A 14,489-nucleotide genomic window follows, 5' to 3' on the forward strand; every position below is an offset into this window, starting at 1 on the left:
CCCAGGAATTCCACCCTGGTGCTTGGAATAAGAGAACTCCTTTCTCTATTTATCTTCCCTCTGTGGGATCGAAAAAGACAGAGGAGAGATGCCAAATGGACTTCCGCCAGACGAAATGATGGAGCTTGTACCAGAATATCGTCCAAGTAAGGAGCTACTGCTACACCCCGGGTTCTGGCGACTATTAGAAGAGCCCCTAGAACCTTTGTAAAAATTCTTGGAGCAGTAGCTGGACCAAACGGAAGTGCTGGTCCAGGAATGCAAACCTGAGGAACTGGAAGTGTTTCCTGTGGATTGGAAGGTGAAGGAATGCTTCCTTCAGATCTATAGTGGTCATAAACTGCCCTTCCTGAATTAAAGAAAGGACGGACCTTATTGTCTCCATCTTGACGAGGCGACATTTCGAAATTTGTTTAAGCACTTTAGGTCCAGAACTGGACGGAAAGTTCCCTCCTCCTTTGGGACTACGAAAATGTTTGCACAGATCCCTTACGCACTCCAGAAAGCTTACCTCTTCCTAGTCTTGAAGACAGGTTGAGAGGATGAATTTGCCCTCCAGGACCCAAGGATCCTGCACGTCCCTGAACCAAGCCTCTGAAAGAGCGACAGTCTGCCCCTACATAATCCAAAATAGGACCGGGTGCCGCCCCTTCATGTGGACTTAGTCTCAGCAGGCTTCTTGCTCTGCTTGGATCTATTCCAGGACTGAGCCGGCTTCCAAGAACTCTTGGTTTGATGTGGCTTAGTGAAGGCCTCTGACGCTGAGCTTTTATCAGAACTAAAGGAACGAAAATATGAACTTTGCCCCTTAGATTTGTTCTCTTTATATTACGGTATGAAGACACTCTTGGCCCCTGAAACCGTGGAAATAGTCAAACAAACTCCTTCCCTTAAAGGAGAGGGAAAGAGACTAGACTTAGAAGTTATATCTGTCAGATCGCCTTACGGTCCTGAACAGAAACCCTGAAGTCTTAGCCATAGGCTAATTAATCTGCGTAATAACAGCACAGATAAAAAAAATTAGTAACCCAGAAGGCCGTAATTCTTTCCTGAAAAATGTTGAGGGAACCTTCCACATTGATCATTTTTGCGAAGGAGATGCTCCAGCAACTGTGGTGACAAGCACTGCCAGTAAAGCAAATATCCCATAGGTTGAAACATCCTCTTTAACAGGAGTTTCCATCCTTATATCCGGCGGCTCTATGAGCGACAAACTATCCTCACACAGGCTAGTATTACGAGTAGCAAGCGTAAAAATAGCGCCAACCAAGTAGGGATGGGAAAAAGAAAACCCATCCTCCTAGAGAGCCCGGAAACCGGGATCCTAAAAAGGCAGAATTTTTTATGCAAACTATTTTAACTTAAAGGGACACTGAACCCAAATTTTATCTTTCGTGGTTCAGATAGAGCATGCAATTTTAAGCAACGTTCTAATTTACTCCTATTATCATTTTTTCTATGTTCTCTTGCTATCTTTATTTGAAAAGGAAGGCATCTAAGCTTTTTGTTTGGTTCAGAACTCTGGACAGCAATTTTTTATTGGTGGATGAATTTATCCACCAATCAGCAAGAACAACCTAGGTTGTTCACCAAAAAATGGTCCAGCATCTAAACTTAAATTCTTGCATTTCTAATAAAGATACCAAGAGAATGAAGAACGTTTGATAATAGGAGTAAATTAGAAAGTTGCTTAAAATGTCATGCTCTATCTGAATCATGAAAGAAAAAATTTGGGTTCAGTGTCCCTTTAATTAGCCCTTTTAGGATATGCACAGATCTCAACATGTTTTATGGCACTTTAAAGCTTTATATTTTATATCTCCAGATCTAATGCATGTGTTTGCTGTTTACATTAAACAAAAACAAGGATAAATCTTCCAGATGTGACCATGGCACAGTAATTTTTGCTGTAGCATTGTCTAATACAAAAGCCCTAGGTAAATAAACAAACTGTTATATGCTTTTTAGAAAACTGAAAGCTTGATCCAGCATAAACTGACAGGATGGCGCACACACAAATAAACATTTCAACACAAATGTATATTATACGATTAAATATGGGATACAGGATTCCATTCTAAAAAAAACAACTTACCTCTGCAAGTCTATCACCCAAAGCTTTAACCATGATACTGTTGTAGTCATCCCCTTGTCTTTCATATTCTTTGCTCAATTCTTCTACCCCAAAGCATGCCACAGCAAAAATGCCTAAATAATCCTGTACCCCCGACTCCAGGGGAGCTATGAAATCAGACAGACAGTAATACGGATCTGTAGATGACGAGTCCTTCTCTGCCTAAAGAAGAAAATATAAAAAAATGGATAAATTCCTTCGCATTCATGATCTAACAGCCCATGCAGAAAACAGAATTTATGTTTACCTGATAAATTACTTTCTCCAACGGTGTGTCCGGTCCACGGCGTCATCCTTACTTGTGGGATATTCTCTTCCCCAACAGGAAATGGCAAAGAGCCCAGCAAAGCTGGTCACATGATCCCTCCTAGGCTCCGCCTACCCCAGTCATTCGACCGACGTTAAGGAGGAATATTTGCATAGGAGAAACCATATGGTACCGTGGTGACTGTAGTTAAAAAAAAAAAAAATAAATTATCAGACCTGATTAAAAAACCAGGGCGGGCCGTGGACCGGACACACCGTTGGAGAAAGTAATTTATCAGGTAAACATAAATTCTGTTTTCTCCAACATAGGTGTGTCCGGTCCACGGCGTCATCCTTACTTGTGGGAACCAATACCAAAGCTTTAGGACACGGATGAAGGGAGGGAGCAAATCAGGTCACCTAAATGGAAGGCACCACGGCTTGCAAAACCTTTCTCCCAAAAATAGCCTCAGAAGAAGCAAAAGTATCAAACTTGTAAAATTTGGTAAAAGTGTGCAGTGAAGACCAAGTCGCTGCCCTACATATCTGATCAACAGAAGCCTCGTTCTTGAAGGCCCATGTGGAAGCCACAGCCCTAGTGGAATGAGCTGTGATTCTTTCGGGAGGTTGCCGTCCGGCAGTCTCGTAAGCCAATCTGATGATGCTTTTAATCCAAAAAGAGAGAGAGGTAGAAGTTGCTTTTTGACCTCTCCTTTTACCGGAATAAACAACAAACAAGGAAGATGTTTGTCTAAAATCCTTTGTAGCATCTAAATAGAATTTTAGAGCGCGAACAACATCCAAATTGTGCAACAAACGTTCCTTCTTTGAAACTGGCTTCGGACACAGAGAAGGTACGATAATCTCCTGGTTAATGTTTTTGTTAGAAACAACTTTTGGAAGAAAACCAGGTTTAGTACGTAAAACCACCTTATCTGCATGGAACACCAGATAAGGAGGAGAACACTGCAGAGCAGATAATTCTGAAACTCTTCTGGCAGAAGAAATTGCAACTAAAAACAAAACTTTCCAAGATAATAATTTAATATCAACGGAATGCAAGGGTTCAAACGGAACCCCCTGAAGAACTGAAAGAACTAAATTGAGACTCCAAGGAGGAGTCAAAGGTTTGTAAACAGGCTTAATTCTAACCAGAGCCTGAACAAAGGCTTGAACATCTGGCACAGCAGCCAGTTTTTTGTGAAGTAACACCGACAAGGCAGAAATCTGTCCCTTCAGGGAACTTGCAGATAATCCTTTTTCCAATCCTTCTTGAAGGAAGGATAGAATCCTAGGAATCTTAACCTTGTCCCAAGGGAATCCTTTAGATTCACACCAACAGATATATTTTTTCCAAATTTTGTGGTAAATCTTTCTAGTTACAGGCTTTCTGGCCTGAACAAGAGTATCGATAACAGAATCTGAGAACCCTCGCTTCGATAAAATCAAGCGTTCAATCTCCAAGCAGTCAGCTGGAGTGAAACCAGATTCGGATGTTCGAACGGACCCTGAACAAGAAGGTCTCGTCTCAAAGGTAGCTTCCAAGGTGGAGCCGATGACATATTCACCAGATCTGCATACCAAGTCCTGCGTGGCCACGCAGGAGCTATCAAGATCACCGACGCCCTCTCCTGATTGATCCTGGCTACCAGCCTGGGGATGAGAGGAAACGGCGGGAACACATAGGCTAGTTTGAAGGTCCAAGGTGCTACTAGTGCATCCACTAGAGCCGCCTTGGGATCCCTGGATCTGGACCCGTAGCAAGGAACTTTGAAGTTCTGACGAGAGGCCATCAGATCCATGTCTGGAATGCCCCACAGCTGAGTGATTTGGGCAAAGATTTCCGGATGGAGTTCCCACTCCCCCGGATGCAATGTCTGACGACTCAGAAAATCCGCTTCCCAATTTTCCACTCCTGGGATGTGGATAGCAGACAGGTGGCAGGAGTGAGACTCCGCCCATAGAATGATTTTGGTCACTTCTTCCATCGCTAGGGAACTCCTTGTTCCCCCCTGATGGTTGATGTACGCAACAGTTGTCATCTTGTCTGATTGAAACCGTATGAACTTGGCCCTCGCTAGCTGAGGCCAAGCCTGGAGAGCATTGAATATCGCTCTCAGTTCCAGAATATTTATCGGTAGAAGAGATTCTTCCCGAGACCAAAGACCCTGAGCTTTCAGGGATCCCCAGACCGCGCCCCAGCCCATCAGACTGGCGTCGGTCGTGACAATGACCCACTCTGGTCTGCGGAATGTCATCCCTTGTGACAGGTTGTCCAGGGACAGCCACCAACGGAGTGAGTCTCTGGTCCTCTGATTTACTTGTATCTTCGGAGACAAGTCTGTATAGTCCCCATTCCACTGACTGAGCATGCACAGTTGTAATGGTCTTAGATGAATGCGCGCAAAAGGAACTATGTCCATTGCCGCTACCATCAACCCGATCACTTCCATGCACTGAGCTATGGAAGGAAGAGGAACTGAATGAAGTATTCGACAAGAGTCTAGAAGTTTTGTTTTTCTGGCCTCTGTCAGAAAAATCCTCATTTCTAAGGAGTCTAATATTGTTCCCAAGAAGGGAACCCTTGTTGACGGGGATAGAGAACTCTTTTCCACGTTCACTTTCCATCCGTGAGATCTGAGAAAGGCCAGGACAATGTCCGTGTGAGCCTTTGCTTGAGGAAGGGACGACGCTTGAATCAGAATGTCGTCCAAGTAAGGTACTACAGCAATGCCCCTTGGTCTTAGCACAGCTAGAAGGGACCCTAGTACCTTTGTGAAAATCCTTGGAGCAGTGGCTAATCCGAAAGGAAGCGCCACGAACTGGTAATGTTTGTCCAGGAATGCGAACCTTAGGAACCGATGATGTTCCTTGTGGATAGGAATATGTAGATACGCATCCTTTAAATCCACCGTGATAGTTCGAATGGTTTCCATCTTGAACGATGGAACCTTGAGAAACTTGTTTAAGATCTTGAGATCTAAGATTGGTCTGAACGTTCCCTCTTTTTTGGGAACTATGAACAGATTGGAGTAGAACCCCATCCCTTGTTCTCTTAATGGAACAGGATGAATCACTCCCATTTTTGACAGGTCTTCTACACAATGTAAGAATGCCTGTCTTTTTATGTGGTCTGAAGACAACTGAGACCTGTGGAACCTCCCCCTTGGGGGAAGTCCCTTGAATTCCAGAAGATAACCTTGGGAGACTATTTCTAGCGCCCAAGGATCCAGAACATCTCTTGCCCAAGCCTGAGCGAAGAGAGAGAGTCTGCCCCCCACCAGATCCGGTCCCGGATCGGGGGCCAACATTTCATGCAGTCTTGGTAGCAGTGGCAGGTTTCTTGGCCTGCTTTCCCTTGTTCCAGCCTTGCATTGGTCTCCAAGCTGGCTTGGCTTGAGAAGTATTACCCTCTTGCTTAGAGGACGTAGCACCTTGGGCTGGTCCGTTTCTACGAAAGGGACGAAAATTAGGTTTATTTTTTGCCTTGAAAGGCCGATCCTGAGGAAGGGCGTGGCCCTTACCCCCAGTGATATCAGAGATAATCTCTTTCAAGTCAGGGCCAAACAGCGTTTTCCCCTTGAAAGGAATGTTAAGTAGCTTGTTCTTGGAAGACGCATCAGCCGACCAAGATTTCAACCAAAGCGCTCTGCGCGCCACAATAGCAAACCCAGAATTCTTAGCCGCTAACCTAGCCAATTGCAAAGTGGCGTCTAGGGTGAAAGAATTAGCCAATTTGAGAGCATTGATTCTGTCCATAATCTCCTCAAAAGGAGGAGAATCACTATCGACCGCCCTTATCAGATCATCGAACCAGAAACATGCGGCTGTAGCGACAGGGACAATGCATGAAATTGGTTGTAGAAGGTAACCTTGCTGAACAAACATCTTTTTAAGCAAACCTTCTAATTTTTTATCCATAGGATCTTTGAAAGCACAACTATCCTCTATGGGTATAGTGGTGCGTTTGTTTAAAGTGGAAACCGCTCCCTCGACCTTGGGGACTGTCTGCCATAAGTCCTTTCTGGGGTCGACCATAGGAAACAATTTTTTAAATATGGGGGGAGGGACGAAAGGAATACCGGGCCTTTCCCATTCTTTATTAACAATGTCCGCCACCCGCTTGGGTATAGGAAAAGCTTCTGGGAGCCCCGGCACCTCTAGGAACTTGTCCATTTTACATAGTTTCTCTGGGATGACCAACTTGTCACAATCATCCAGAGTGGATAATACCTCCTTAAGCAGAATGCGGAGATGTTCCAACTTAAATTTAAATGCAATCACATCAGGTTCAGCCTGTTGAGAAATGTTCCCTGAATCAGTAATTTCTCCCTCAGACAAAACCTCCCTGGCCCCATCAGACTGGGTTAGGGGCCCTTCAGAAATATTAATATCAGCGTCGTCATGCTCTTCAGTATCTAAAACAGAGCAGCCGCGCTTACGCTGACAAGTGTTCATTTTGGCTAAAATGTTTTTGACAGAATTATCCATTACAGCCGTTAATTGTTGCATAGTAAGGAGTATTGGCGCGCTAGATGTACTAGGGGCCTCCTGAGTGGGCAAGACTCGTGTAGACGAAGGAGGGAATGATGCAGTACCATGCTTACTCCCCTCACTTGAGGAATCATCTTGGGCATCATTGTCATTATCACATAAATCACATTTATTTAAATGAATAGGAATTCTGGCTTCCCCACATTCAGAACACAGTCTATCTGGTAGTTCAGACATGTTAAACAGGCATAAACTTGATAACAAAGTACAAAAACGTTTTAAAATAAAACCGTTACTGTCACTTTAAATTTTAAACTGAACACACTTTATTACTGCAATTGCGAAAAAACATGAAGGAATTGTTCAAAATTCACCAAATTTTCACCACAGTGTCTTAAAGCCTTAAAAGTATTGCACACCAAATTTGGAAGCTTTAACCCTTAAAATAACGGAACCGGAGCCGTTTAAAACTTTAACCCCTTTACAGTCCGTGGTATCTGCTTTGCTGAGACCCAACCAAGCCCAAAGGGGAATACGATACCAAATGACGCCTTCAGAAAGTCTTTTCTAAGTATCAGAGCTCCTCTCACATGCGACTGCATGCCATGCCTCTCAAAAACAAGTGCGCCACACCGGCGCGAAAATGAGGCTCTGCTTATGCTTTGGGAAAGCCCCTAAGGAATAAGGTGTCTAATACAGTGCCTGCCGATATTATTATATCAAAATACCCAGATAAAATGATTCCTCAAGGCTAAATATGTGTTAATAATGAATCGATTTAGCCCAGAAAAAGTCTACAGTCTCAATAAGCCCTTGTGAAGCCCTTATTTACAATCGTAATAAACATGGCTTACCGGATCCCATAGGGAAAATGACAGCTTCCAGCATTACATCGTCTTGTTAGAATGTGTCATACCTCAAGCAGCAAGAGGCTGCACACTGTTCCCCCAACTGAAGTTAATTGCTCTCAACAGTCCTGTGTGGAACAGCCATGGATTTTAGTTACGGTTGCTAAAATCATTTTCCTCATACAAACAGAAATCTTCATCTCTTTTCTGTTTCTGAGTAAATAGTACATACCAGCACTATTTCAAAATAACAAACTCTTGATTGAATAATAAAAACTACAGTTAAACACTAAAAAACTCTAAGCCATCTCCGTGGAGATGTTGCCTGTACAACGGCAAAGAGAATGACTGGGGTAGGCGGAGCCTAGGAGGGATCATGTGACCAGCTTTGCTGGGCTCTTTGCCATTTCCTGTTGGGGAAGAGAATATCCCACAAGTAAGGATGACGCCGTGGACCGGACACACCTATGTTGGAGAAATTCATTTTTAATGGCACTAAGATTTGACGTGTGAACTTTGCCTTGAAGTATGGTCTCTTTACAGTGTTTTTAGGCCATGATTACACTATGAAAGTTTTTTTTCTTCCTCTTATTTAGTATGATATAAAGGCTTGCAACATATAATACAAAAAAGTCTATGAGGCAGGTTTTGCAGTGCAAGAACCCACCCCTTAAAAGGCCTCCTGAGTGTTCTTTATCTTATCTACTATGCTATGATCAATTAGGGATAGAAATAATTGAGCTACTGTGCTAATCAAGCAATCACAGTGAAGCATGTAGGATGGTCAGAATTCTTAATTTCAAGGAATGCACCCCAGCCTCTGTCTGAGAGTGGAAGATTACTATTTTTAGATTTCAACCACAGGGAAAGCAGGCAAAATAAAGAAAGTTTTTTTTTAACCTGTTGAGTGCTAACAAAGGCTCTGAGCCGTTGCAAATTGTCTCAGTCAGGTGCGAACGACGGCTCAGAGCCGTCGCTAGCACTCTCCCACCTTGAGGGAGATTTATGGGCTCCCACACGCTCCTACTTCGGTGATCGGGCCTGTATAGTGACAGGCATCGCTGAGGCCTCACGTTTTGCGCGGTGACGTCACGCACAATAAAGTGATGACGTCACCGTGCAACTTTATTGAAAAATTACAATGACAAGTATAGGGAAAGGGGGCATGCTGCTTAGAAGCCTGTATCTCAGCTACAGACCACCATTGGAAAGGTAATCGCCTAACCTTTCCAACGGTATAAGTCTTGGGGATCTGAAAAAAATATATAAAAAAATATATATATTTAAAAAAAAAAAAAAAAAAAACTCAAATCAGCTTAGCACCCAGGTGGGAAAGTGCTTAGCACTCAAAGGGTTAAAGTCACCCCCACTAGACATTGTATGATTTAATTGCCTTCAAGTGGAGTTTTGCAATTAATTTGGACACGCATATCCTGCTTTTTACAATATGAATTTAAAGGGACAGTAAACTCAACATTAATTTGGATAGAGCATAACATCTTAAAGAGACATACACCCACAAAAATATAGTCTATTTAAATAAAGCACTAAAAGAAGATAAAGTTTGTATTTAGATAAAGTTAAAGTTTATAATTGACATATATTAGCAATTTTGCTGCTAAATTTCCTAAAAATTATTATAACGTTTGTAATCCTCTCAGTGCTTGAGAATACATACGTAATATCCACTAGCTTCTGAGCAAGGCTTTTTCATATACTCCCTATCTAGTGTTCTTACAGCCAGCCCCCATGCTGGGGCTGTCTGTTTAATAAATAAGGCTGTCACTTACAAATCCCCTCACCTGCACTCAGCCGTTTCTCCCTGACTGTTTACACTGGGCACGGATCTCACTCCCTCCCCCCTCTGTCCTCCTGGTAAGCATTCTGTAGACACAAGCTGAATATTCCACTCACGGCTCTGTAAAATATGATCCTGAGATATTTTACAGAGCTGTGTGCGAAAATATTCAGAGTGCCGTAGTGAGGACAAAGGGGGAGTCAGATATATGCACAGTTGCACTCCACTCGTAATCTGGGATTTATATTTCTATCCAGTGATCTTCAATTAGCAAAGCATGATGTACAGTTTATAAAAGGAAAATCTAGCTAGGCATACAATACCTGCAGCACTCTATAAATGTGTTTTTTTTAATGGACAGAGCATTTAATTTTACCTGTAACAAACTGCACATGAGCTAAATCACAAGGATTTTACCCCAGCACATTCTCTGTTTCATCTGCACCTCGGCAACATCCAGAGCTGCGCAATGCAAGTTGAATTTTGACTTTCCTATCCCTTTAAGTGACATTTGTAAACATCTTCTGTTGTTGACGTGCTTTAAAGTTTTAGGTGTCTCAGAATATTTTAGTTTGGAACTAATTTCTATATTTGTATGTTTCCTAGAAAGCAGAGATGCTTTACACATACAGTATATGTAGAAGCAATGCAAGCAAGTTTGTAACTTAATAGGTCACTACAAATGCTAAACAATTATTGCCTCTGGTCACCTGTTGCCGCAGACCATAAAATGTAGCAATGGGTTTAGTGTAAGGACGAGGAGCTTCTTCAGCATATAAAAGAATATCATCTTGCACAGTCTGAGCTGGCCAGATGCCAACAATACCGCGCGCTTCAAACTTATTCTGGTTTATCAGGGACTGGAGCAGCTTTTGGGCATCATTATAAACTCTTTTAGCTTCTTCACCTGGAGATGAAAAAACAAACAAATAAATAAATAAGATAGACAGAAAGACAGTTCTAACCCTACATGCAAAAACAAGCATTCCTTACCCACTGTCTTGTCATTAAAGATTTTTGGGAATCCTCTATTTGGATATTTTCCTCTGAGTTGCCACACATCAAAGAAGGGTTTCCAATCGATATATTTGCACAGTTTTTCTAAATCATAATTTCGGAATATCTTTGTACCTGTAAACTTAGGTTTTGCTGGGGAAAGAGAGAAAACATATGATGATGTGTTTAACTTATGAATTAGTAAAAGCAATAGGAAAAAAAGATGGTTTGAAGGTGATTATTCTAAAACAGATCGCCAACGACCATCTAACCAGGTAATTGCATGATTAGGGAACGGGGTAATATTCTATAAAGGGGACAATAGTGCGCTTACATTAGCAAGCAGGGTTGTGTAGTCCGAGTCATGGAATCTGTAACAATGTACAGAATCCAACCTCAATATAAAATACTAAGAAAAACGAAATTTATGCTTACCTGATAAATTTCTCTTTCTTTCTTGACACGATGAGTGCATGGATCATCTAATTACTATTGGGATATTAACCTCCTGGCCAGCAGGAGGCAGGAAAGAGCACCACAGCAAAGCTGTTAAATATCACCTCCCTTCTATCCAACCCCAGTCATTCGACCGAAGTAAAGGAGAGAAAGGAAGCAACAAGGTGCAGAGGTGCCAGAGGTTTATAACATAACAAAAAATATCCTCTCATCAAAAACAGGGCGGGCCGTGCACTCATGTCAAGAAAGAAATACATTTATCAGGTAAGCATAAATTTTGTTTTCTTTCTAATGACACAATGAGTCCACAGATCATCTAATTACTATTGGGAATCAATACCCAAGCTAGAGGACACAGATAAGGGAGGGACAAGACAGGGAAACTAAACAGAAAGCACCACTGCTTGAAGAACCTTTCTCCCAAAGGAAGCCTCAGTCGAGGCAAAAGTATCAAACTTATAGAATTTTGAAAACGTATGTAGAGAGGACCAAGTTGCAGCCTTGCAAATCTGTTCTACAGAAGCTTCTTTTTTGAATGCCCAGAAAGAAGAAACAGCCCTCGTAGAATGAGCCGTAACCTTCTCAGGAGGCTGCTGTCCAGCAGTTTCATAGGCGAAGCGAATTATACTCTTAAGCCACAAAGAAAGATAAGTAGCCGTAGCTTTCTGCCCCTTAAGTTTCCCAGAGAAAACTACAAACAGAGCAGAAGACTGCAAATAGAATTTCAGAGCACGAACCACGTCTAGGTTGTGCAGAAGATGTTCCTTATGAGCAGGATTAGGACATAAAGAAGGAACAACAATCTCCTGATTAATGTTCCGATCTGAAACTACTTTAGGAAGAAAACCCAATTTAGTACGTAAAACAACCTTATCCGAGTGAAAGATAAGATAGGGAGACTCATGCTGTAAAGCCAAGAGTTCAGAGACTCTACGAGGAGAGGAAATAGCAAAAGAAACAAAACCTTCCAAGATAACAACTTAATATCGAAGGAATATATAGATTCAAAAGGAGCCTGCTGAAGAACCTTAAGAACAAGATTAAGACTCCAGGGAGGAGTAACAGGTTTGAACACAGGCCTGATTCTGACCAAGGCCTGACAGAACGATTGAACATCTGGTATCTCTGCCAGACGTTTATGTAACAAAATAGATAAGGCAGAAATTTTACCTTTCAAGGAGCTTGCCGATAACCCCTTCTCTAAACCCTCTTGGAGAAAAGATAAAATCCTAGGAATCTGAACTCTACTCCAAGAGTAGCCTTTGGAATTGCACCAATACAGATATTTACGCCAAATCTTAAGGTAAATTTTCCTGGTAACAGGCTTGCAAGCCTGAATCATAGTCTCAATGACCTAATCTGAAAAAACTCGCTTAGATAAAATTAAGCATTCAATCTCCAAGCAGTCAGCTTCAGAGAAACTAGATTTGGATGAAGGAAGGGCCTTTAAAGTAGAAGGTCCTATCTTAGAGGAAGTTTCCAAGGAGGGAGAGATGACATCTCCACTAGGTCTGCATACCAAATCCTGCAAGGCCGCGCCGGAGCAATGACAATTACCGACGCCCTCTCTTGCTTGATCTGAGCAATGACCAGAGGAAATCTGATAAACCGGGCAGAAGCTAACTGAGGCCAGGACAGAAGAGCATTGAGACCGATTACCTCCCTACATTGAGCCACTGATGGCTGAGGAGAGGACTGAAGAGACAGACAAGATTATAAAATCTTGGATTTTCTGACCTCCGTTAGAAATATTTTCATCAAAATGGAATCTATTATGGTTCCCAAAAAAACTACCCTTGTAGATGGAATTAAGGAACTCTTTTCCAGATGCACCTTCAAACCGTGAGAGCCCAGGAAGGATACAAGCATCTCCGTGTGGGAGCTTGCTAGATGAAAAGACTGGGCCTGAACCAGAATGTCATCCAGATAAGGCGCCACTGCAATACCCTGTAACCGGAGCACTGCCAACAGAGATCCCAGAGCCTTAGAAAAAATTCTGGGAGCTGTAGCTAGTCCGAAAGGAAGAGCCACAAACTGGAAGTGTGTGTGGAGAAAATCAAATCTCAGAAACTTGTGATGATCCCTGTGGATGGGAACATGAAGGTACGCATCCTTTAAATGTACTGTTGTCATAAACTGACCCTCTTGAACTAAGGGAAGAATGGAACAAATAGTTTCCATTTTGAAGGACGGTACTCTGAGGATTTTGTTAAGACTTTTGAGATCCTAGATTGGTCTGAAGGTTCCCTCCTTCTCGGGAACCACAAACATATTGGAATAAAATCCCAGACCTCGTTCCTGCATTGGAACAGGAGCAACCACTCCCAGGTTTCCCTCTTTCTTTGGAACCACAAACAAATTGGAGTAAAATCCCAGACCCTGCTCCTGTACTGAAACAGGAACTATCACCCCCCATTTCGGATAGATCCCGAACAAAACGTAAGAACGCCTCTCGTTATCTGGTCTACAGATAATCATGAGAAGAAATCTGCCCCTGGGGGGAAAGGTCTTGAATGTTTTGTAGAGGGAGAGGAAGGTTTACCCTTGAAGTTTCGAAAGGAATGAAAATTACTCTGACGTCCCCTTGTGCTTAGATTTCTTATCCTGAGGAAGGAAATTACCTTTTCCTCCTGTAATGTCAGAAATAATCTCAGCCAAAGCTGGGCCAAACAAGGTCTTACCCTTGTAAGGAATAGACAAAAGCTTAGACTTAGAAGACACATCTGCAGACCAAGAGTTCGAGCCAGAATGGCAAAACTAGAAATCTTTGCTCCCAACTTGATAACTCGAAGGGAAGCATCAGAAATGAAATAATTGGCCAATTTAAGAGACCTGATCCTGTCCTGGATCTCTTCAAGGGGAATGTCTGTTCGAAAGCAATCAGAAAACGCATGAAACCAGTATGCCGCCGCGCTAGAAATGGTAGCAATACACACCGGAGGTTGCCATTGTAAACCCTGGTGAACATACATTTTCTTAAGAAAACCCTCCAGTTTCTTATCCATAGGGTCCTTAACCCCTTAATGACCACAATGTACCCTGTATGTCACTGGTCGTTAAGGGTTTTTTCAGGACATAATAGCACAAGTCTAGCAAGAACACGCTATTAATGCCCTCCCTCCAGCAGGCTTTGTGGAATAGAGCAGTCTAAACGCTGGTGGCAAGACCGCGCTATAAAACAATCACGTGCCAAAAAAAGGCCAGCGACATACAGGGTACGTCGCTGGTCCTTAAGGGGTTAAAGAACAGCTATCCTCTATGGGAATAGTAGTTCTCTTAGCTAAAGTGGAAATTGCCCCTTCCACCTTGGGGACCGTTTGCCAAGACTCCTTGATAGAGTCAATTGGAAACATCTTCTTAAAAATAGGAGAAGGGGGGGCGTGGCTAAGCAGGGAACATGGCCGGTCGCAATTCTTGAGTCTGCAAAAGGGAACCGAGATATCTATCAAATATATCTTGGAATAACCAACATCTTGCACTCGTATAGTGATATCCTAGGAGCTGATCATTTCTCAAA

The 14,489-nt window shown here is 42.5% G+C and overlaps 1 protein-coding gene across 2 annotated transcripts in view; it reads right to left on the reverse strand.

The window, feature by feature from the left end:
• Positions 1 to 14,489, reverse strand: part of MTR (5-methyltetrahydrofolate-homocysteine methyltransferase) — a 600,857-nt gene that overhangs the window by 48,585 nt on the left and 537,783 nt on the right. For both annotated transcript variants that reach the window (XM_053711885.1, XM_053711884.1), the window contains 3 exons: positions 10,514 to 10,669; positions 10,231 to 10,427; positions 2,096 to 2,296 (listed from right to left, as the gene is read on the reverse strand). In XM_053711885.1, coding sequence (XP_053567860.1) covers positions 2,096 to 2,296; positions 10,231 to 10,427; positions 10,514 to 10,669 — 554 coding nt within the window. The remainder of the gene's footprint in view (positions 1 to 2,095; positions 2,297 to 10,230; positions 10,428 to 10,513; positions 10,670 to 14,489) is intronic.

The sequence above is a fragment of the Bombina bombina genome, chromosome 4, assembly GCF_027579735.1.
Source record: "Bombina bombina isolate aBomBom1 chromosome 4, aBomBom1.pri, whole genome shotgun sequence".
NCBI classification, from domain to species: Eukaryota; Metazoa; Chordata; class Amphibia; order Anura; family Bombinatoridae; genus Bombina; species Bombina bombina.